Below are 20,384 nucleotides of genomic sequence, written 5' to 3'. Positions count from 1 at the left end.
GGAAAGGGAGGGGAGGAAGGGGTTCCCATCCCTATGACACCCCTACACTTCCATTATAACTCCTCGTACCCCTCCTGTACCTCTTCAAAATGCCCCCACCCTTAGCATCCCTGAGAGGTTCCTCATCCCTGTGGGTGCCCCCAGACCTTAGTGTTGTTGGGGGGCACAGAGACCTTCCTCTCTCTCCCTCCCCATGCTCCGTGGTGAGGGAACCTCCCACTGGATCTGGGGGAACGGAGGGGTTAAACCTGGGCATGGGGGGGCTGGGGGCACCCCATGCTTGCAGGTGGAGGGATGAGGAGCATAGGGGCTGTGTGCCTCCCCCAACATAGCACACAGCAGGGATGTGTCCCCCATGCATGGATTCCATAGATGTGGGAACCCCTTTGTAAACTAGAGGGTTGGAACACTTCGGGTTTGGCCCCTAAAGCTCAGAGGCTGCCCTGGGGGGGGCCCAGGCCTGATCCGCTGTCCCCTCAGACTATCCAGATCATGACTGGCTTCATGCACATTGGCTTTGGTATCGTCCTGACCACGCTCACCAATGTCTACTCCTCCATCTTCATCACCGGCGAGATCCCCTTCCTGGGCGGTGTGTCTGTGCGTAGCATGGGGGCTCGGGACTGCCTGCCGACCCCCCACTTCCTCTGGAGATGGGGAAGCTGGGGGGTGTTCTATGGGTCTGGGTTCACGGAACTGAGTGCCCCCCTCCCCTCTCCTGGTGCAGTTCATCATCTCAGGTTGCCTGTCCATTGGAGCAGAGAAGAGTCCCACGGAGTGTGCGGTGAGTGTCTGTCTCCCCTTCACCCCCATCCTGGCCCCCAAATCTGAAGTGGGATATGGGGAGCAGCACATGCACAGGTGGAACCCGCTGGGGCAAAGCTGTGTCCCTGTTTGAAGCTTGTACTGAGGTTATTTCTGTAAATGAGCAATGGGAAGAGGGGAATTAACAAAACTGTTAATTCTGCTGTGTCAGCAGCAGTGCTGAGGGAGTGCTGGGATCCCTACATCAGGGGTGGTGCTGGGTGTGGTGCTGAGATGTTACCCACAGCTGTGGGGGGTCAGGAAAAAGCCCTTTTTCTCCATGCCTGCAGGTGAAGGGCAGCCAAGCCATGAACATCATCAGCGCCATCTTTGCACTCCTGGGCATCGTCGCTTTCATCATTGACCTCAACTTCAATGGGCTGTACCGCTCCAGCGATGACTACTACAGCTACCTTGTCCTGGTAGGTGGGGGAGCCCTTTGTGATCCTCTGCACTTTGGAGCACTTCTCTAGCCCTGTTGGGATCTTGGCTCTATCGGGGCTCCCATCGTCCCTTGGGCACAGTGCCATTGCCTGACCTATACTGGGCTGGTGCTGTGGGAAATGACTCATGCCCTGCATGTGCCTGGTTCTGCTTGAGCTTTGGGAAAGCAGAGAGGCAAAAGATACAGAGCAAGACCCAGGGCTGGTGGGAGATGGGAAAAAGTCTCAGTGCACAGGGGATGTCAAGAACTGGGCACTGTTGATGGAACCTTCCCCACTTTGGAGCTCGCAGGGAATGGCATCTCCATCGTGCTGCTCATCTTCACTATCCTGGAGTTCTGCATTGCTGTTGCCACTGCCAACTTCTGGTGCCGAGCAACACGACTCAGCCCCAACGAGGTAACAGGGAGCAGCAGGTAGAGCACAGGGTCCTCATTCCCCTGGCTGGGGATAAGCATGGGATGCTATTTTCCCTCTCCAGGCCATGCTCATTGTGCCCAGCACCACCAGAGTGGACCTGGCTGTGGTGCAAGCAGAGCTGCCACAGCCGCCCAGCTACTCGGAGGTGAGGGGGCTCCGGGAGGACCGCATTGAGCCCCCGGCTCTTTGTGCAACAGCCATCTCTGACCTCTTCTCTTTCACAGCTGGCAGCTCCTGAAGTATAGCTGGGCAGAAAGGATGTCACAGAAGCCACCTGCAGCTCCAGGGCATCAGCACCTTCTCTTGCTGCACTGCAGGCTGGGGCATGCTTTGTAGCCCCTGAACTTAGCCTCTGTCATCACCCCCTCATCCCGCCCTTCCTGACCCCCATACCCTGCCCAGCTCTCACATCCTGGCTGCTCTGGGAAGGGCCTGGAGGTGGCCCTGTCCCATTACCCCAGCCAGGTGCTGGGCATCACACAGCAGCTGGACTCATTTCATTGTCAGCTCAGCCCCTGCTGGCTTCATTTTCTCTTGAAAATAAAAAAATTAAATGCTGTGGCCACACCGAGCTCTGCTCCTTTGCTCAGGGGCTTGCCAGGGGAGGTTACAGCTCCTTATAGATTTCAATACTCTATTGCCTGCTGTGGGGGCTTGCACTAAGGACTGTGGGGATGAGCCCCAGCAGAGAAGGATTCATTGGAGAGTATTTTGCACCTTCCTCCAGGAGGAGTTTTGGGTCAAGTTCCATGTTTCCTTGCTCATTTCACCATCCCCCTCCCAGTGCTTATATCATTCAGCCAAAACCTCATGGATTATTCACTCGCTCTGTTATTTCTGGGCCTGGTGCTGAAAAAATAATGAGCCGGTTTGGGAGGAGAAGCCCTGGAGGTGGGGAGAGTGCAGGGGGAAAGGATCATACTGCTCGTGCTCACAGCACAGTAAGTTCTAACTCCCAAGGGTCCCCCTGTGCTCACCCAGCTCCGTGCTGGTGTTTTGGCCACCCTGTGGCCAGCGCTCTTGTGGGGTCCATGCACACCCCACAAAGAGCTGGGGACCTGCACTCAACCTTCACTCCTGGTCAGGCTGCATCCCTGGGTCAAAGTAGACCAGGAAACAGCTGGGATGGGCTTTAGGAGCAGCACTGCAGCAACTCTCTGCAGAGCAATGGGTGCGAAGATGAAAGCCAGCTCTTCCTTTTTTCGTTTGTTGAAGGCTGCCCCAGAAAACATGACTTCCTCTTTAAGTAATCAGTGATCTGGAGAAAAAGCTGAAATCTGTCTTTTGGTATTTTTATGGGGATATAAAGTTTTTCACAGGAAGCAGAAACTTGCTGTGAAAAGCATTTACCCATCATGACTTGTTTTCCTTGGAAAAAGCAGGGATTTGGATCGGAAAGAGCCTGCAGCATGCAGGGTTTGCTGCTTCCCGGCATCTGCTCAGCCTGTGAGCTTCACCTCCTCTGGCTTCTGCTTCTAAAATATATTGTAACATCCTACCTTGGGCTCCTGCCATCCCCAGCTGGGCCTGGCTTTATTTAGAAAGAGAAGAATGCTTTCTCCACGAATCCCTCTTTCAGAAATGGATTTTAAGGCACTTCAGTGAGGCCCCACTGCTGGATGAGAGCTGTCACAGTTGCTTCCAGCTGAAAGGCTGAAACTCCAGGAACGCTTTCAGAGCCTGAAAGCATGGATTTGGGATGAAATTCACCACAGTGAATGATTTCAGCTGGGAATGCAAGCTGCTGCTGCTCTTGACAGGGGACATCACGTGTGTACAAAAGATAAATATGGGATCTAGGCATTTCCACAGGTGCTGAAGCATTCCTGGGTAACCAAACACCAATAGCCACCAGGAGCGTAGCTCATAGGCAGAACTCTTCCACCTCCCAGCTTTTCCTGGAAAGCTGCATCCCTAGATGAGACATAACCCAGCCTGCAGCGGGGAGCTGCTCCTTCTCCAGACCCCAGGTGTCTTCCCCAGAGGATATTGCTATGGGGACATTTTCTAGGCTCATTTCCACACAGAAGCCACTCTCCATCCTGCATACTGATCTGTGGTCATCACCCCCTTCAGAAACATGCCTAGCAGAAAACAATGCATCCTGGGGATGTGTGACAAAGCAGCCTTGTCCCAGACTCTCAGTGAACTAAAGCAGAGAGTGGAGAAGTTGCTGGTCCCCTGTGCACGTGGGGATGCCAAGAGGTGGCCCCCATGGGCTCACAGTGAGGCCAGAGCAGGTGTCCCAGCTCTAGGGCCAAAGCAAAGCAAGAGGTGCTTCCAAAAGCTACTTTTGGTCTGCCCCTGTCGCAGGGGACACCGATTTCCTGGGTCAGAATTCCCACCATCCTGGCTGTTTTTCTATGTGGGGAGGAAGTGACTGTTTTTCTGGCAAAGCCAGAGCACGGTGGCCTGAGGAGGGAGGAAGGGGCCCCTTGGGTGCTCTTCGGGAGCTCTAACCATGTGCTGTGGCTCCGTTCCCAGTCTGAGCTCTCATTTCCTATCAGAAACGATTGCATCCCCCTTCCTTTCAACAGGGGAGCAAGCCTCCCAGCTCATGATTGTAGGTGGACTGTCATCAGCAGGAACAGGCACAGGGAGTCAAAGTATCTGGAAGGGAGAGAGAGCCCTGAAAAACACAGAAAGGTAGCAAACGAGGTTCCCTAGGACTGACATGGTTTAGGCTGTGTGTCATTTCATTCCCATTTGTCCTATAAGAAAAGCACCAGCCAGACCAGTGGTCTCTTCCTCTGATCACTGACGCTCAAAGCGGGCACTCAAGGCAGATTAATTTATTTTTGCAGCCTCTCTTCCTTCTGTTGGCAAAGCTGCCTCATTGAGCAAGAGGGGCCTGACAGGACTTCCGCAAACAAACTTCCTCTGCAGATCAAAGGGCAGCAGCACTGCAACCCTTGTACTCCACCTAAACTTTCCAAGGGACCAGGAGCAGCAGCACAATCCAGGCTAAGTGAGGTACAGGGCGCAGGATGGGGCATGGGGTGCAGGATGGGGTATGAGATGTCCCCATCAGGGTGACAGCACTCCATACATGGACCAAGCACAGGCCCACTCCCATCCCTGGACCTCTGCAGGTAATGGCAACCACGGTGACAGAATCTGGCGGCGTGCGGATCATCACAGAGGTCATCCCCGCCACAGACCCACGGGCAGCCCAGCTAGCCTCCGGTTCCATCCAGCCCACCGTGTCTTCTTTCCAAGTCAGCGGCTTCAGGAGAGCACAGCCCAAAGTGCTGGGGGTGAGTCTGCGGCATGGTAGGGCACATCTCCTTGGCATTGTGCTGCTGCTGATGCTGGGATCGGGGTGGGACGCACGAAATGGCGGTGCTAATACTTGTCAGCACACAGGGGACCCCCTCTCTTCTGTCCTTTCCCAGACCATTCACATCGTCACCGGCATCATCCACTTGTGCTTTGGTGTCATCCTGACCTGTGCAGAGAACAATAGTGTCCTCTCCCTTCCTGTGGCCAGCGGAGTCTTCTTTTGGCTTGGGGTCCTGGTATGCAAGGGCACGCTTGGGCTTCAACCTCTTACTGCCCAGAAATATGGGGCTGGATCCCCTTGGCATGGGGGGTCCTTGTATACCTCATATCCACTATTCTTTCTGTGGCTGGAGAGTTGGTGAGGGCAGACCTGGAGGGGCTCTGGGATGGGTGATGGGAAGCTGTGCCCAGCTGCTGCCTCTCTTCCTCCTGTGTTTTCCAAGCAGCTCCTGGTTTCAGGCTCTCTCCTGGTGGAAAGTGAGAAAAGAGAGAACATCCTGCTGGTAAGCGCTTTGTGCTGCTGCTGCATACAGCCTCCATGAGGTGCTAAGAGGGTTGGATGGGAGACACTTCCCTGTACGGTGACCCTTCCTGATGTGAACCATGCAGGTGAAGGTGTGTTGCGTGGCCAATGCTGCCGTCATCCTCAGCACGCTGGTGGCCATGCTCATACACACAGTGGCCATCACCCACAGCATCCCCGGCTGCAGCAGCAGCGCCAGCATGCCGCTCCTGGTGAGGCAGGAATGGTGCTTCAGCGCTGAGACCAAGGTACTGCCCATGGCCGGGAGCAGTGGACACTGTGGGGCAGCAGGATGCTAACTGCCTTCCTGCCATCAGGCCCTGAGTAACGGCTTTGACTCCATCCTCATCCTCTTCGGCCTGCTAGAGTTCTGCACAGCTGTGGCGGCCCTGGCCTTTGGCTGCACTGCCATCAAGCAGTACAGTTACACACGCATGGTAAAGGGCTCTGCTGTACTGTCTTCCTCCTCAGCAGGCCCTGATGCTGGCCCTACAGTTTCTTCTTCTCCGCCTCTAGGTGCTGTAGTGAAGCCCACATTATCCCTGCTGCTCCCCAGAGCCGGACCACGCCCACCCTTAAGCAGCAGCCCCACGCACTCCTAAAAAATCCTAAAAACGAACCAAAAAATCCCAATAAACTGCCTCTCCCCCAGCCAAGCCTTTGCGTTTCTCTGCAGGTCGGGCAGCACGTTGGCTGCAACATGGCGGCCCCCACTAGGCCTGGCAGCGCTGCCCGACACCAACATGTCGGCTGTGGAGGCGGATGTAAGTCGGAACTGAGCATGCGCACAGTGCGTTGTGATGTCATCGCTCGGCGCCTCGAGAAAAGCGCCGCGTGGAGGATGAAGGGGTGCAATATAGCAGCGGCTCCGGGCCCTGCGGGGCCCAGCGGGGAGGGCTCCGTCTCCGATCTCGCCCAGACCTCAGCCGTGGGTCCGGTCTCTGAAGTTCCCCAGGCTCCAGCCCGCCGCAAGGCCGCCAAAAAGCGGAAAGAAGCGGTCGTGGCGGCCATTCCCCGGGGCAGGCCCAAATCGGGGCGGGTGTGGAAGGACTCGGGCAGGAAGAGGTGGGAATGAGGAGGAGGGCTTCCAGGCTATGGGGGGATTCTGTGTGGTGGTCCGGTGTCAGTGAGGGCCGAGGGGTACGGAGTTATAGAGAGGGGTATAGGGCTGCAGTGGGGGCGCTCCCCAGGAGGGCTTAGATCGTGGTTCATGAGCGATGTGGGGGCTTTGGGGGTGGCCGAGGTGCTATTGGGAGCCCTGAGCTGCGAGTGAGAGGAGGGGGAGCTGTGACAGGACTTGCAGGGGTCCCAGCTCCGGGAAGTTTGGGGAGGGCCTGGAGGGTGTTAGGACTGCCACTCCCCATTACAGCCCCAACTTCCCACCCAGGTTCTCCCTCATGGTGCAGGACAAACCTCTTCACACTTCATGGGAGCGAAAACTGAAGGAGCGGCAGGAGAAGAAACTTGTGAGGGATCTGGTGCAGCAGCTTCAGGAGGTGAAGCAGAGGGAGAGAGAGGTAACAGGATGCTGCATTTGGGAGCTGGGCCTGGTCCTTCTGCATCACCTCTGGGGGAGCTCTCACCCTCCCGTTGGCACAGTTCCACATCTTTGCCTACATCCCAGTCTTGCGGGCTGCTGCCCTGCAGTGAGCACAAAGCCTACCCATGGCCAGATGAGATTCTCGTATTAGATCCCCTATTGCCCTGCCAGCTCTATGCTGTGATAGTCACTTGCTGCAAGTTGCTGTTTTGGGATAAATTCAAACTCAGGCCTCATGGAGGGTTGGGAAGGAAAGTGTTGATGGCTTGACTCTGTGTGGCAGGTTTCTGCATGCAAGGGCATTACTATAGCCCTGCAGTTTCTTGTCTGGCCCCTCTGCTCCCAGTGGCCTAAGTTTAAGGCTGGAGGGAGCTGCAGGGACATTTTGGTGCTGCTCCTGTAGGAGAAGAAGCGGCGGCGGGAGGAGAACCTCAGAAGGCGGCTGGAGAATGAGCGGAAGGCAGAGATTGTTCAAGTGGTGAGTCCAGAACTGAATGCTGGGCTCTAGTTTGACTTCTACTCCAGTTCCTCCCCCTACCTCCACCCCAGCTCTGGAGGGGCTGGGGCAGGACAGTTGCAGCTCCTCATGAGATCACTCCGGGGGGTGACCCATGAGGTAACAGAACATGGGATATGGGGCAGCAGCAGCACTCCAAGCATGTGAGGCTTTCATAGGGCTTCTCTACCTTGGAGAGACCTGGGAGTGGTGGAGTAAAGGAGGATGATTATCTCCTGTTCCTTCCCTCCCATGCAAGAGCTTGGGGAGCCCGAAGACATTCCTGGGAGTTTTAGGATAAAATGCTGCCTTTCCCCCTGCCTGAAAGCTGCTTCCTTCTGCCCCTCCAGATCCGCAACCCAATGAAACTCAAGTGGGCAAAGAAGAAGCAGCTGCGCAGGGTGGAGAAGCGGGACACGCTGGGCATGTTTCAGAAGGCACCCATGAGGTGCAAAGCAGCTGCAGAGTGAGGCTGAAGTTCTGCAGGTCCTACTGCTCTCTGGGGCCTCAGCTCTGAATGGACAGCAGGATGGAAAAGGATCCAGCTGCTATGTGCCCTGTCTTATGAAAGCAGGTTGTTGTCAGTGCGTGGGACTGGACTGAGAACTGCCCAAATCTACCTTTTCTTCATTAAAAGCAAAGAGGAATTGCTCCAACCTCGGCTTCAGAGAGACTTCTGTACCTCTGGGGTCACAGGGCACCATGGCCCCTGCCCCTGGGGCTTCATTTCCTCTAGGAGAGGCCTTGCTCCTAAGAATGAGCGCTGGGGTGGGGGCACCTCCACTGTGTTGCAGAGCAAGTGAGCACACTGCAGCCTCCTGCCTCCTCTCTTAGGCTGGGAGACAGTAAAGAGGTGGGGAGAATGAAGGAGCTTGAGCTGGAAGCCCATGTGCACCTCTTCACGTTTGTGGTTAGATTTCTTGCCCTATGAATGCCTATTTCTGTGTTTTTCCTGCTGGTTGTGTTTCCCTGTGCTGTGCTGAATGAGCAGTTGCTGGAGGGAGCCATCCCCATGCACTCTGGGCAGAGGGAAGCATGGGGAATTAACTGGACGCAACATTTGTGAGTTCTCCACTGGGGCAGGCGGAGCTCCCCACTGCTGCATCCCCACCCCCCAACAGGGGAAGGGCTGAGAGCCTGACATGGGGTGTGGCAGAACTGTGGGTCATCAGCCTCACGGCTGCATTCTTGTTGCTTCCTGGGTTAATGATTGCTGGGGTGGTGAAGTGCTGCCAGTCTCCAGCACACAGCAGTTGACCTCACCTTTGCCTGCGCTGCGGGGTAAGAGGGGCTTGGGTCCTCTCCAAGTGGTTTTTTGGGACACGTAGAAGGTTTTCCAGTGTGGTGTGTGGGTGCAGACCTCCCTGGGTGGGGCCATGCAGGACTTGTAGTTCTCTGGGAAGGGGGTGAGTGCAGGGCAGTGGATCTAGAGTTTTCTGTAGCCAGTGCCGGAGAGGTGGAGGTGAGCAGGGAGGGGGATCCTGGGGGTAGATCCTGGAGGAGATGTGTTGGTGCCATGCCGTCCCCAGGTGCACCATGGTGGAGGTGATGGTGACACCGAGCTCCTCGCTGGCTGACCAGACGGTGCAGGTGGTGGTTTCTGGGCTGGCTCCCTCACAGTTGGTGACTCTGCGTGCCTGGCTGATGGATGAGCATGGCGAGCGCTTCCAAGCACGTGCATTCTACCGCTCTGATGAGGAGGGCACAGTGGATGTTGGGCGGCACGCTGCCCTGGGGGGCAACTACACCGGCGTCTGGCCCATGGGGCTCTTCTGGTTCCTGCAGCCTGACAGCCTCTTCAAGCGCCTGGTGAAGCGCGATGTGATGGGCAGCCCCTTCCTCGTCCACCTGGAGGTGTTTGATGGCCTCCGCCTGGTGTCAGGGCAGCAGGATGAGCCTCTGGCCACCTGCACCACTGAACGGTGGTATGTGGGCCCTGGTGTGCAGCGGGTGCCCATCCGTGAGGGGAGGGTGCGGGGGGCCCTGCTGCTGCCACCAGGTGAGTGTTGGGGGCAAGAGCAGCCCCAAAGGGTCTTTGGGTCGCTGCCCTAGTGGTTGGAGGTGTGATAGGGGTGTTCCTTTGTGGGAAGATCCCAAGGCTGGGTTTGGGCTGTAGGATGGTGGCTGTGGGGCCGGTGGCACCTCCTTGGTGTGGGATGGTAATGGGCTGGTGGCACCCTCTGGTGATGGATCCTGCATGGAAAGACCCCCAGTCTGGGTTTGTACTGCAGTGTGGTGGCAAGGCTGGTGGCACCCTTCATGGTGTTGGGTTCCTTGCTACCTGCAGGCCCAGGGCCCTTTCCAGCAGTGATCGACCTGTTTGGGGGTGCGGGTGGTCTCATTGAGTTCCGGGCTGGGCTGCTGGCCAGCCGGGGCTTTGCAGTGCTGGCTTTGGCTTTCTTCGCCTACGAGGACCTCCCCAAAGGCCTAACCCAGCTTGACCTGGATTATTTCGAGGAGGCTGCTGAGCTGCTCCTGCAGCACCCCAAGGTGAGTGCTGTGGTGTGGTGGGCAGCCTCAGCAAACGGGGACACACTGATGAATGAGGATGTATGAAGGGCTGGGATCATCCTGGGTCTGTTCTGGTGATCATGGAGGTTGTAGTGAGGAGAGGTGTCCTGATGGCCAGGGGCATCCTGGTGACTTGGGAGTGTTGTAGTGACTGGAGACATGCACAGATCATAGAATCACAGAATATCCCAAGTTGGAAGTGACCCACTAAGTGTCGTTGAATCAAATTCCTGGCTTCGTGCAAACCATCCAAGAACTACTCTGTATGTCTGAGAGCAATGTCCCCATGGCCAGGGCCATCCTGAATTTGGGGACATCCTGCTGACCAGGGATGTCTTGATGACCAGACATGATGCCACAGTGTGCAAGGAGGTCCTGAGATGCCTCCTCATCAGCAGGCTTCCCCAGTGATCATGGCTGTCCCAGTACCATCCCATCGGTGCCACCACCCCTTCCATCTTCTCTCCCCCTGCAGGTGCGAGGCCCAGGGCTGGGTGTCATTGGTGTGTCCAAAGGGGCTGAGGTGGCTCTGGCCATGGCTGCCTTCCTCCCACAAGTGGTGGCCACAGTGTGGATCAATGGCACGACCTTCCTGTATGGCAACCCGCTGCTCTACAAGGGCCTCCGCATCCCTTCCATCCCCTACCAGACCGAGCGCATGCTCTTCACCGAGCTGGGTGCCATGGACAATTCGGCCATCTTTGCTGACCCGCGCAGTCCAGCCTGCAGCTCCTCAGCCATCCCAGTGGAGAAGATCCAAGGCAAGGTCCTCTTTGTTGTGGGTGAGGCCGATCGCAGCTTCAACAGCAAGCTCTTTGCCCAGCTGGCCACAGAACGCCTGCCACAGGATGCCTACCGCCTGCTGTCCTACCCTGGGGCTGGCCACCTCATCGAGCCTCCTGGCTCACCCCTCTGCAGCATCTCCAGCCTGCGTGGCAGCCCTCTGCCTGTGGTGTGGGGTGGAGAGCCCCAGCCCCATGCCAGGGCGCAGCAGCATTCATGGCAGGAGATTGTGCAGTTCTTGGAGCTGCACTTGAGCCCTGCTCCTGCTATCAAGCTGTGAGCTGCACAATAAAGGCAATGGTTGCACTCGGGGCACGTTGGGAGTTAATGAGTCTTGGTGGAGATTAATGAGGCCCTTTGACCTGGGTGTGAGTGTGCTGGGCAAGGAACGGCAGCAGTCATGTTTCCTGTGCTCAGCCCTGGTGTGGGATTTTACATCTGGAATTGCTCTCCAAGAAAAGGGAAAACTGAGTCCAAGTCCCGTTGAGCCATGTTCTCTTCCTGCTGAGCTGAGTGTCTCCATGCAGTCCTAGCTCAGAAATCATCCTTTATCCTCCCATGGAAGGGGAATGTTGCCCCATGGGTGCCTGGCTCCAACGGTTGGGGCTTGATGGCTGAGCTCCAGGGCTCCTTGGGTCTGTGTAGGCTTGGAGCAGGTCTGGAGCTGGCTGTGACCCCCAAAAGAGGACTGGGGTCAGGGTGAGAGAATTTAAGCTTCACTAAGAGCAGGACCCAGAAGAGAAACTGGGACTGGAGGGGAGAGGAGTGTACAGGAGAAACATGAAATGCTGCTGTCAGCAGCAACCTGAGGGGAGCAAGGTCCTTCCCAGCCTGATGGAGCATCCCCACACCTCCAGCCTGGGCACAATTCACTTCCAGGTTTTTGTGCCCCCTCTACTCAGTGATAGTGGGCACTCCACAGCTGTTGCACTGAGCACCTTGGAGCACTGCTGGCAACGGCACCGGTGCAATGTGGGGTGACGACTGAGCCAAGGGGTGTCCAGGGACCCCTGTGCCCTGCTGGGAGCAGCAGTCTCAATTCCCCATTTGCAGGAGCATTTCCCCAAGCCCATGTCAACCATGAGGCACCGTGATCTCCAAATGACTTTCGGTTCCCTTGTGGCACCATGAGTGGGGCAAAGTGACCTGGGTCTGTGTATGGGGGCACCCCTGACCGTGAGAGCACTTGGACAGGGCTTGGGGCAGCCCAACCTGGTGGAAGATGTCCCTGCTGTAGGACTGCTCTATGGACTCCTTGGCATGCTCCCATGGCCAACAGGGAGCCGGATGGCATACACCATGGAGCTGTGGGGTCTTATGCCAGCACAGTGCTGCTTCAGTCCCATTTCTTGGTCTAGCACCAGATCTCAATTCCCCATTTGCAGGACACAGGGCATGCCGGCCTTCAAACAGCTTTCACTTCCCCCCCTCACTTCGCTGACGCCTCGGTCATCTGATTGTTGCCCAGGTATAAATGGAGGAGACCCACGAGAAGATCCGTGTTGTGCTCGGCACTGAGATGGGCTGGAGCTGCTCCCTTCTGCTGCCGTTGCTACTGCTGCTGCCTGCATGGCTGCCTTCTTGCTTGGCACTGCTACGGTACCATTACGACTGTGGGGACTTTGGCATGCAGCTGCTGGCATTCCCCACACGTGGCCGCACCATGCGCTTCAAGGTCCTGGGTGAGTGATGGGCATCCAATGGCAGTATGAGGGGAGTGGGATGGGGTCAGCTTCACTGCCCCCGTGTCCTCACAGATGAGTTTGGCACCCGCTTTGAAGTGGCCAACTGCTCCATCTGCCTGCACTGGCTCAACACTTTGGAGGATGGTGGGCTTGTCTTCTCAGCTGGCTACAAGGGTTGCCACGTGTTGCTGAAGGTGAGGCTGTGCTTGCTTGTGGGGCACCGGTGAGGTGGGATGGGGTTAGACCTCCTGCTTTCCCTGCCATAGGGTGGCCGCTACGTGCTGCGGGTGCAGCTGGAGGAGATGCTGCTCAGTGGGGTGGTGGCTGCCTCCTACGAGGTGAACATGACGTGCCCACGGCCAGCTGGCTATGAGGTCCTCAGAGATGAAAACATGCATGGCCACCACCAGCCTGACCGGGGCAACAGTGCCCTGCCAAGTAACGGTGTCAATGTCCTCATCCCCCGGCCACGGCCCGGCCTCCTGCAGCACTTAGCCCATTCTGCCCTGGCCATCCCCCGCCCCCAGCTGCCCCCCAGAGCCCCCATGGAGCAGAGTCAACCTGTGGCACACGCACAGCCCATCCTGGAGCACCCAGAGCTGCAGCACCAGCCTCAGCCCAGCATGGAGCAACCAAGACCCCAGCCCCACAACCAACCTAGGATGATCCATGCTAGTGGTGAAACCCAGATGGGTCTCCTTCATCCCGGTCTTCAGTCCCAAAACCAGCCTGGGTTTGCGCATGCTGGAAGTCAGATCCAAACAGGGGTCCTTCGCCCAGGTCTTCAGTCCCAAAACCAGCAAGGATTAGTGCGTGAAGGGAGTGAAACCCAACCAGGTGTCCTTCGTCCAGGTTTTCAGTCTTCAAACCAGCATGGATTAGCACACTCAGGGGGTCAAACCCAACTGGGTATCCTTCGCCCAGGTCTTCAGTCCCAAAATCAGCATGGATTAGTGCATCCAGGGTATCAAACCCAACCAGGTATCCTTCGCCCAGGTCTTCAATCCTCAAACCAGCATGGATTAGTGCACCCAGGGAGTGAAACCCAACCAGGTATCCTTCGCCCAGGTCTTCAGTCCTCAAACCAGCATGGATTAGTGCACCCAGGGGGTCAAACCCGGCCGGGTGTCCTTCGTCCAGGTCCTCAGCTCCAGCACCAGCCTGGGCTGGTGCGTGCTGGCAGTCAAACTCAAGCAGGTCTTTTTCACTCAGGCCTCCAGCCCCCAAACCAGCCTAGCTTAGTGCAACCCGGGCTGCAGCCTGGCTTGATGCACACCAGCACTCATACACAGGCAGGGTTTGTCCGCCCAGGCCTCCAGCCCCAAAGCCAGCTGGGCTTGCTTCTCCCCAGCCTCCAGTCCCACGCCCAGGGCAGCCTCCTGCGCCCCAGCCTCCAGAGCCAAGCAGGGCTGCTGCAACCCAGCCAGCCCCGACCAGGGCTGCTCCGCCCAGGGCTGCCACCACGACCAGGGCTGGTGAGCCCAGGGCTGCAGTCCCAAGCCCAGCCTGGGCTGCTGCATCCCACGGCTCTCTTCTACTCCTCAGCGGGGGCAGGTAAGTGGATAGAATGGGATGGGGGTGTAACTGTGCATAGAGACTTGAGGGTGCTGGGAGTGGGTGGAGGGTAACTGAGGAAGGTGGGCACAAGGATGCTTGGGGTGGGCTACAGATATTTGGGCAGGGGGATGCTCAGGATAGGCACAGGGATACTTTGGGTAAGCTATAGATGCTTGAGCAGGAGAATGCTATGTTCAGACAGGAAGATGCTTGGGCAGAAGGATACGTTTGGGTTGGGTAGGTGGATAGTCATGTTGGGCTGGGTGATGCTTGGAGTGGGCAGGATGGTTTGGGTTGGCAGGGGAATCCCCCTCCCCAGGGAACGCTATGGGGATGCTTGGACAGGAGAGTGAGCAGAGGATGCTTGGTGTGGGCAGAGGGACGCTTAAGGCTGGAAGGAAGATGCCTGGGGAAGAGGATGCTGTGGGTTGACAGGGTACTTGGGCAGAAGGGTGGGCAGGAGGTTGCTGAGGTCAAGCAGGGGGCCGCTCGCTGTGGGCATGTGTGCTGCTGAGTGCTCATTGCCCCAGGTGAGCCTCTGACACGGGAGCAGTGCCAGGTAGCAGTGGGGAGGCTGTCCTGTGTGTCCCCGCCGGGCCGTGATGCCTGCCTGCAGGCAGGCTGCTGCTTTGATGACACAGACCGTGCGATGCCCTGCTATTACGGCAACACAGGTAGGACTCAGCAGTGGGCAACCCACTGCTTGCTATGGCCAACTGCAGCACATGACTGCACCTCTGTGTGCCACAGCCACTGTACAGTGCCTGCCTGAGGGCCAGTTCGTGCTGGTGGTGCCGCGGGGGCTGTCGGCGCAGCCCTACAACCTGGACAGCGTGCGCCTGGCCAGCACCCAGCCTGGCTGCCAGCCTGCCCAGACCTCTGACACCTTCGTCCTCTTCCACTTCCCTGTCACGCAGTGTGGCACCACTGTGCAGGTGGGGGTACAGCCCTGAGACTCCTCCCCTTCCTGATTGCCAAGTGGGAGCCTGACCACCATGTGCTCCCCCCTCCAGGTGATCGAGGACCGGTTGGTGTACGAGAACCAGCTCATCTCCACCATTGATGTCCAGCCAGGGCCCCATGGCTCTGTCACCCGTGACAGTGTCTACATGTAAGGGGATGATGGGTGGAGGGCATGGGGATGCTCACAGTGCTGCTCACCCCATTGTCCCCCTACAGCCTCCATGCCCGCTGCATTTACAATGCCACTGAGCTGCTGCCGCTGAGCCTGGAGGTGGCTGTGCCCCCCACTGCTGCTCCTCTGGCACAGCCGGGGCCACTCCAGCTGCAGCTGCGCATCGCCACTGGTGAGCCCACCCCGGTTCTCCATCCCCTGCTCTCCAACCCCATCCCTGTGCCCCCCACTCCTGATTACTTCCATCCTCACATCCCCCATCCCCATTCCCACACCCTCACCACACTGTCCTCCACCCCTGCGCTTCCCATCCCCATACTTTCCACCTCCACGCCTTCCCACAGCCCTATGCCCTGCTCAGCCTCAAACCCTCCCGTAGATGAGAGCTACAGCTCCTACCATCCTGACACTGACTACCCGCTGGTGAAGGTGCTGCGGGACCCCATCTATGTGGAGGTGCGGCTGCTGCAGAAGACTGACCCAAATCTGGTGCTGGTGCTGCACCAGTGCTGGGCAGCCCCCAGCACCAGCCCGGCAGCTGAGCCCCAGTGGCCCATCCTGGTGGACGGGTGAGCAGATGGGGGGGGATGGGGGGGGCGCTGGCAGGGCTCGTTTATGCTGACACAGGGTCTTTGGTCATCCCTCAGGTGCCCCTTTGCTGGGGACAACTACAGGACACAGCTGGTGCCAGTGGGACCTGCCACACTGCAGCTGCCCTTCCCCAGCCACTACCAGCGCTTTGCTATCTCCACCTTTGCCTTTGTGGACAACCCTTCTATGGTGGTGCTGGAGGGAGAGGTAAGGCAGGGGGGTCCTCCCGCTCAGTGGGACCCCACCATGACACCGGGTGTGACATGGCACCATGTCCCACAGGTGTACATCCTGTGCAGTGCCTCAGTGTGCCACCTGTCCCAGCCCGAGCCCTGCCGGCCCTCCTGTCAAGTGGCCATGCCTTCCCGTAAGTGGGGCTGCAGTAGGGGGCCCTCTCTGCCCTTGCCTTTTTCAAACCAACCCCCGTGCTCTCTCCCCAGGGGCCCGACGAGCTGCAGGGGACAGGAAGACAGCAGACATCTTGGGCACAGTCACCTCCTGGGGATGCATTGTCTTGCCAAAGGGTCCTGCAGTGGGGAGACCTTAAGCACGTGTTGCTGCCTCCTTGTTCCTCCTCCTGGTCAGGACAGAGCCCCAATGCTCTGGTCCTGGTGGGGGCAAGCAGGAACAATAAATCAGCAATTGGCAAAGACTAGTGGTGGCATTTATGGGATGGGAGTAACGTGGGCTGAAGGTGGGGAGGGAGGGATGGAACCCCAGAACCAGGTCTGTTCTGGCTCCCCTTGCACCCTGGCCCCCACCATGCTGACCAGGGCTATGGTGAATAGTTCTTTATTTATGTACTGAAACCAGATAACTGCTTACAAAACTGCACAGTCCCCCATCCCTCCATCACAACTATCCACCGGGGTACAGGTTGGAGCCTTTCAAGTGTATCACTTACAGCCACAGAAGAGAGTCTAAAGCCAGAAAGACCAACACGAAACTGGAAAACTAAAACAACAAATCCGTGAAGCATGGGGAGGGTGACATCCAACTAAGCCCCCCCCACCAACAGTTACAGCAAGGAAATCTAAAGGAGAAAGGAAACCCCTCCCACCCCCCCCATCCCAAATCGAAGCACTGCAGTGAGCGCTGCCAGCCCCATACCCGAGGCTACAGGCTGTAGAACTTCAGGCTGCGGTCCATGCCTGTCGAGGCGATGAACTTGGCATGGTGGCCAAAAGCCACCCCTGTGGTGAGGCCACTGTGTTCTGCAGAGGGAAGACAGCATATGGTTATGTCATGAAGAGGTAGGAGAGACTTCTCGGCCACTCTCAGCCCCATGCTCCCTCCCACAGCCCCGCACCAGTGAAGTGGAGGATTTCTGTCCACTGCTTGCAGATGTAGATCTGGACGTCTGTGCCGCCCAGTGCCAGGTAGGTGCCGCTCTGGTCAAAGATGAGAGACTTCACCTGGGAAGGAGCAGAGGAACAAAGCTTCAGGCCAGGCCCAGGAAGCCCCAGACATGTGCCAGAGTTGCAGCACCCTTTCTACCCTCCAGCACCCTGAGCAGAGCAAAGCAGCAGGGCTAGGGTGGCCAACACTGGGACAAGGGAGCCACCACACCTCGAAGTTATTGTCCAGCTGCAATGTCTTGAAGTTCTTCAGTTTACGCAAGTCCCAGAGCTTGACAGAAGAGTCGTCTGCAGCTGTGGCCAGGTAGTAGCCGTTCTCAGAGAAGGCAATGCTGGTGATGGGGCCGGAGTGCCCTGGGAAGTTGGCCACGTTGGTGCGTTCCTGGGGACAGGAGAGTCAAACATGGGCCTCAAGCATCCTCTGCCTCCCAAGGGCAGCAGCGTGGCGAGGAGGGAGACAGCGCGCAAAGACAACAGAATTTGCACGTGCCCAGAGAAGCAAGGATGAGGAAAGCCATAGGGCTGTCACTCCAGGGGGCACCCAAAGCTCTGTGCAGAACACAGCACCCACTGCCCAATCCCTGTCTGCCCAGGGCCAGTCCTACCTTCAGATCCCAGATCTTGATCTGAGAATCCATTGTTCCTGTTCCAAAGATGAGCCCATCTGGGTGGAATTGGGCACAGGTGAGAGCTGCAGAGACAGAAAGATATATGAGAGTTGGGGAGGCTCTGTCCTGTGAGAATCCTGCTACCAGCAACTCCCGGGGAAGAAAATTCCCCCTCTGCAAAGCCACAAGAACCCCACAGCATGGGTACTTTCGGTCTTACCACAGCCAGAGCTCTCATCTGTCACTTTGGTGAGAACACGGCCGGTCTGGATGTCTGAAAAGGCCCAGTACTGGAAAAGACATTCATGCCATTGAGCACGCAGCCACCAAGCAGGGTGTCCATGTGCCCTGAGCCCAGCCTGGCTCTCACCTGGTCATCTGAAGAGCTCAGAAGGTAATCACCCGTGGCATGCAGGCTGAGCCCTGTCACAGAGCCCTCATGGGCGCGAACAACCTGCACACAGGAAGCGTTGGGCACAGACCAGATCCGAATGGTGGCATCAGGAGAAGCTGAGAACACCAAATCCTAGAAATAAAGGGATAAAGCAGGAAATTTAACATCAAAACAGTGCCATGTCTCTGTTTGCAAGCTCCTTTACAGGCAGGAAGGGAAAGCTTGAAGTGGGCAGCAGCGCACCTGTGAGGGGTGGAACACAACACTGGTGACCTTCTTAGAGTGGCCCTTGAGTGTTGCCAGGATCTGCTCCGAGGTCTTATCAAAGACGATGACATTTTTATCAGCTCCACCTAGCAATCAAAGCAGGGAACTATCAGAGATGGGACTTGTATGTTGAACTTAGGACACAACTGCTGCTCTTTGAGATCTCTGTCCTGGGAAGCTCTCAGGATGTGAGCAAAGAGAATTCCTTACACCCCTTTGCTCACTCCAACCTCACAAAAGGTCAGAGAAAGGACCCCATTCCCAGGAAGTTGAAGGGTCTGTGCTGACAACAAAGACCCCAGAGCGTGGAGGTGGCTCCCTTACCGGTGAGGATCTTGTTGGTGTCGGAAGGACAAAGGTCCAAGGCCAGGATTCCTGGAATGCTGGCACTGTGCAGCCCCTGTGCAAGGCAGAAAGAGGCCAGGTTGGTGCCACAAGCAGGAAAATACCCCAAAGAGAACCCAAAGGTCTTGCAAGGGGTTTTGCTGGAAGACACCTCCACTGCAGCACTGGTCTCCGTGGAGAGTCATGACCCCCCCTGGCACTGACCAGCAACAGAACTGTGGTTTTGGACAATGCCCAGCAACAGAGAGTGAGTTTTTGACAGCGCTGTGGAACTCACCACATGCGAGGCAACCTGCCGGTACTTGCTGAGCTCTTCTGGCTTCACTAGCTCCTCTGGCACTGTCTTGCCCCTCTGCAAACAGAAGATGGTGTGGGGATAAACATCTGTACCTCTTGGAACACTCCATGTCCTGATCACTGTGGTATCTTGAATGTGAAATGTAAGCATGATATGTGGCCGCTCACCTTCTTGCGCTCCGTGGTCAGCACAGTGGCCTTGTCTTGAAGCTATGAAACACGACGACAGTGGTTACAGCCAACCTGGGCTCTCCCAGCAGCAGGACAGGGAGCAGCTGAGAGCTGGAGCAGCACAGGTAGCACAAGTCCTTACCTTCTGGATAATCTCAGGAGTCATGCCTGCAAGCTCACCCAGGTCCATGGACTCCCCAGCTCCCTGCGTGGGGCAGAAAGGGCTCAGTTATATGCAGGTAGGAAACAGAAGAGACACACATAGTAAGGTAGAAGAAACTCACCGACACATTAGGCTGGGAGGATGGCACTGCCTGTGGCACGATGAGGCCGGCCTGTGGTTTCAGCGTGGCCAGAGCTGCAAAAGGAGAAAAACATTATGAATTCCACCCTCCATCCTGGAGGCATTCATAGACCAGGCTGCACACGGCTCTGGGCAGGCTAATCTAGTGGCTGGTGACCCTGCATGTAGCACGGGGTTGAAACTAGATGATCATTATGGACCTTTTCAACCCAGGCCATTCTATGGCTCTGTGGTTCTCTTTTCCTTGAGTTTTACAGCCCCCTTCATCCAAGCTCACCTTCTCTGGCAGCAGTGACCTCCTTGGTAAGCCGTGCGATGACACGGCAGGCAGCATCATGCTGGTACAGCGCGTGGGACAACTCCTGGCGTGTGGTCTGCAGCTGCTGGCGCAGCGTGAAGCTGTGCAGCATGACAGCATCCTACAAGGGCACCAGAAGGGGAGTCAGGGGGAGGCACTCAGCCCCACACCTCAGCTCTCTGCAACTTACCCACTCATCCTGCAGTGCCTTCAGGATGGCCGGGATGCTGGTGGCCGATGGTGGCTTGGGCCGGATGGGATGGGCAACTGCCAACACAGATGCACCCTCAGCTCCTTGCCCTTCACCACAGCCCCTCGTGTCCCCCCCGGCAGCTCGGGACCGGGCTCCCGGTGTCCCCTCGTGCCCTCCCACCTTTGATGTCGATGAGCTGCTCCTCGGATAAGGGCTGGTTGTTGACGGGGTCGGTGCCGTTCTCTGCAATGTATTTCTCGATCAGCCGCCGCTCGTACACGTGGTTGGACACCGGCGACACGCACGGGTGCTCGGGAACCTCGTTGGAGACTGCGGGGACAGCGTAGGGGGCGGCGCAGGTCACGGCGTGTTCTCGACT

General features: G+C 57.3%; 6 protein-coding genes across 8 annotated transcripts in view; 5 read left to right on the top strand and 1 right to left on the bottom strand.

The window, feature by feature from the left end:
- The first annotated feature begins 32 nt into the window (after positions 1-32).
- LOC104910942 (membrane-spanning 4-domains subfamily A member 12-like) lies at positions 33-2,253 on the top strand. 2 transcript variants are annotated; one of them, XM_010710754.3, is made up of 6 exons: positions 33-600; positions 728-784; positions 1,095-1,226; positions 1,533-1,646; positions 1,729-1,812; positions 1,892-2,253. In XM_010710754.3, exons 1-6 carry the CDS (start codon positions 373-375, stop codon positions 1,910-1,912), a joined length of 636 nt encoding a protein of 211 aa, XP_010709056.1. In that variant the 5' UTR covers positions 33-372; the 3' UTR covers positions 1,913-2,253. The 2 variants fall into 2 exon arrangements, with proteins under 2 accessions (XP_010709056.1, XP_010709055.1); XM_010710753.3 differs by having other exon boundaries at positions 276-600; positions 1,540-1,646.
- Positions 2,254-4,528: 2,275 nt separating this feature from the next.
- On the top strand, positions 4,529-6,123 carry LOC104910940 (membrane-spanning 4-domains subfamily A member 15-like). The gene is made up of 7 exons (XM_031553400.1): positions 4,529-4,640; positions 4,760-4,924; positions 5,063-5,185; positions 5,396-5,452; positions 5,559-5,720; positions 5,790-5,909; positions 5,989-6,123. The coding sequence occupies exons 2-7, from the start codon at positions 4,763-4,765 to the stop codon at positions 5,995-5,997; spliced, it is 633 nt and encodes a 210-aa protein (XP_031409260.1). The 5' UTR covers positions 4,529-4,640; positions 4,760-4,762; the 3' UTR covers positions 5,998-6,123.
- A 119-nt stretch (positions 6,124-6,242) lies between these two features.
- Positions 6,243-8,164, top strand: CCDC86 (coiled-coil domain containing 86). The gene is made up of 4 exons (XM_010710752.2): positions 6,243-6,537; positions 6,860-6,989; positions 7,416-7,490; positions 7,859-8,164. Exons 1-4 carry the CDS (start codon positions 6,254-6,256, stop codon positions 7,976-7,978), a joined length of 609 nt encoding a protein of 202 aa, XP_010709054.2. The 5' UTR covers positions 6,243-6,253; the 3' UTR covers positions 7,979-8,164.
- Positions 8,165-8,679: 515 nt separating this feature from the next.
- Positions 8,680-11,125, top strand: LOC100539658 (acyl-coenzyme A amino acid N-acyltransferase 2). 2 transcript variants are annotated; one of them, XM_010710748.3, is made up of 4 exons: positions 8,680-8,789; positions 9,129-9,507; positions 9,796-9,998; positions 10,495-11,125. In XM_010710748.3, exons 2-4 carry the CDS (start codon positions 9,153-9,155, stop codon positions 11,080-11,082), a joined length of 1,146 nt encoding a protein of 381 aa, XP_010709050.1. In that variant the 5' UTR covers positions 8,680-8,789; positions 9,129-9,152; the 3' UTR covers positions 11,083-11,125. The 2 variants fall into 2 exon arrangements, with proteins under 2 accessions (XP_010709050.1, XP_003206244.1); XM_003206196.4 differs by having other exon boundaries at positions 9,038-9,507.
- A 1,080-nt stretch (positions 11,126-12,205) lies between these two features.
- ZP1 (zona pellucida glycoprotein 1) lies at positions 12,206-16,422 on the top strand. Its single transcript, XM_003206153.4, has 11 exons — positions 12,206-12,484; positions 12,560-12,681; positions 12,754-14,041; positions 14,575-14,718; positions 14,795-14,979; positions 15,058-15,155; positions 15,224-15,351; positions 15,559-15,748; positions 15,827-15,977; positions 16,053-16,137; positions 16,211-16,422. The coding sequence occupies exons 1-11, from the start codon at positions 12,277-12,279 to the stop codon at positions 16,315-16,317; spliced, it is 2,706 nt and encodes a 901-aa protein (XP_003206201.2). The 5' UTR covers positions 12,206-12,276; the 3' UTR covers positions 16,318-16,422.
- Positions 16,423-16,546: 124 nt separating this feature from the next.
- Positions 16,547-20,384, bottom strand: part of PRPF19 (pre-mRNA processing factor 19) — a 3,992-nt gene continuing 154 nt past the window's right edge. Inside the window, exons 2-16 of the mRNA XM_010710895.1 lie at positions 20,186-20,382; positions 20,003-20,079; positions 19,792-19,933; positions 19,495-19,568; positions 19,353-19,415; positions 19,208-19,249; positions 19,020-19,094; positions 18,722-18,797; positions 18,374-18,483; positions 18,107-18,262; positions 17,957-18,026; positions 17,734-17,819; positions 17,340-17,510; positions 17,080-17,185; positions 16,547-16,984 (exon numbers count right to left, since the gene is read on the bottom strand). Of these exons, the coding sequence (XP_010709197.1) occupies positions 16,887-16,984; positions 17,080-17,185; positions 17,340-17,510; positions 17,734-17,819; positions 17,957-18,026; positions 18,107-18,262; positions 18,374-18,483; positions 18,722-18,797; positions 19,020-19,094; positions 19,208-19,249; positions 19,353-19,415; positions 19,495-19,568; positions 19,792-19,933; positions 20,003-20,079; positions 20,186-20,382 (1,543 nt within the window). The 3' untranslated portion in view covers positions 16,547-16,886. The remainder of the gene's footprint in view (positions 16,985-17,079; positions 17,186-17,339; positions 17,511-17,733; positions 17,820-17,956; positions 18,027-18,106; positions 18,263-18,373; positions 18,484-18,721; positions 18,798-19,019; positions 19,095-19,207; positions 19,250-19,352; positions 19,416-19,494; positions 19,569-19,791; positions 19,934-20,002; positions 20,080-20,185; positions 20,383-20,384) is intronic.

The sequence above is a fragment of the Meleagris gallopavo genome, chromosome 5 (assembly GCF_000146605.3).
Source record: "Meleagris gallopavo isolate NT-WF06-2002-E0010 breed Aviagen turkey brand Nicholas breeding stock chromosome 5, Turkey_5.1, whole genome shotgun sequence".
Taxonomy (NCBI): Eukaryota; Metazoa; Chordata; class Aves; order Galliformes; family Phasianidae; genus Meleagris; species Meleagris gallopavo.
The sequence above is the reverse complement of the archived record's forward strand: the minus strand, read 5'-3'. Positions and strand labels throughout refer to the sequence as shown.

Coding starts and splice junctions, on each gene's coding strand:
- LOC104910942 (XM_010710753.3), top strand. CDS start 373: ATGTGGGAACCCCTTTGTAAACTAGAGGGTTGGAACACTTCGGGTTTG. Junction 785..1,094: donor AGAGTCCCACGGAGTGTGCG/GTGAGTGTCTGT, acceptor CCATGCCTGCAG/GTGAAGGGCAGCCAAGCCAT. Junction 1,813..1,891: donor AGCCGCCCAGCTACTCGGAG/GTGAGGGGGCTC, acceptor TCTCTTTCACAG/CTGGCAGCTCCTGAAGTATA.
- LOC104910940 (XM_031553400.1), top strand. CDS start 4,763: ATGGCAACCACGGTGACAGAATCTGGCGGCGTGCGGATCATCACAGAG. Junction 5,453..5,558: donor AAAGAGAGAACATCCTGCTG/GTAAGCGCTTTG, acceptor TGAACCATGCAG/GTGAAGGTGTGTTGCGTGGC. Junction 5,721..5,789: donor GCTTCAGCGCTGAGACCAAG/GTACTGCCCATG, acceptor TCCTGCCATCAG/GCCCTGAGTAACGGCTTTGA.
- CCDC86 (XM_010710752.2), top strand. CDS start 6,254: ATGCGCACAGTGCGTTGTGATGTCATCGCTCGGCGCCTCGAGAAAAGC. Junction 6,990..7,415: donor TGAAGCAGAGGGAGAGAGAG/GTAACAGGATGC, acceptor CTGCTCCTGTAG/GAGAAGAAGCGGCGGCGGGA. Junction 7,491..7,858: donor AGGCAGAGATTGTTCAAGTG/GTGAGTCCAGAA, acceptor CTGCCCCTCCAG/ATCCGCAACCCAATGAAACT.
- LOC100539658 (XM_003206196.4), top strand. CDS start 9,045: ATGGTGGAGGTGATGGTGACACCGAGCTCCTCGCTGGCTGACCAGACG. Junction 9,508..9,795: donor GGCCCTGCTGCTGCCACCAG/GTGAGTGTTGGG, acceptor TGCTACCTGCAG/GCCCAGGGCCCTTTCCAGCA. Junction 9,999..10,494: donor TGCTCCTGCAGCACCCCAAG/GTGAGTGCTGTG, acceptor CTCCCCCTGCAG/GTGCGAGGCCCAGGGCTGGG.
- ZP1 (XM_003206153.4), top strand. CDS start 12,277: ATGGAGGAGACCCACGAGAAGATCCGTGTTGTGCTCGGCACTGAGATG. Junction 12,485..12,559: donor CATGCGCTTCAAGGTCCTGG/GTGAGTGATGGG, acceptor GTGTCCTCACAG/ATGAGTTTGGCACCCGCTTT. Junction 15,978..16,052: donor TGGTGGTGCTGGAGGGAGAG/GTAAGGCAGGGG, acceptor CATGTCCCACAG/GTGTACATCCTGTGCAGTGC.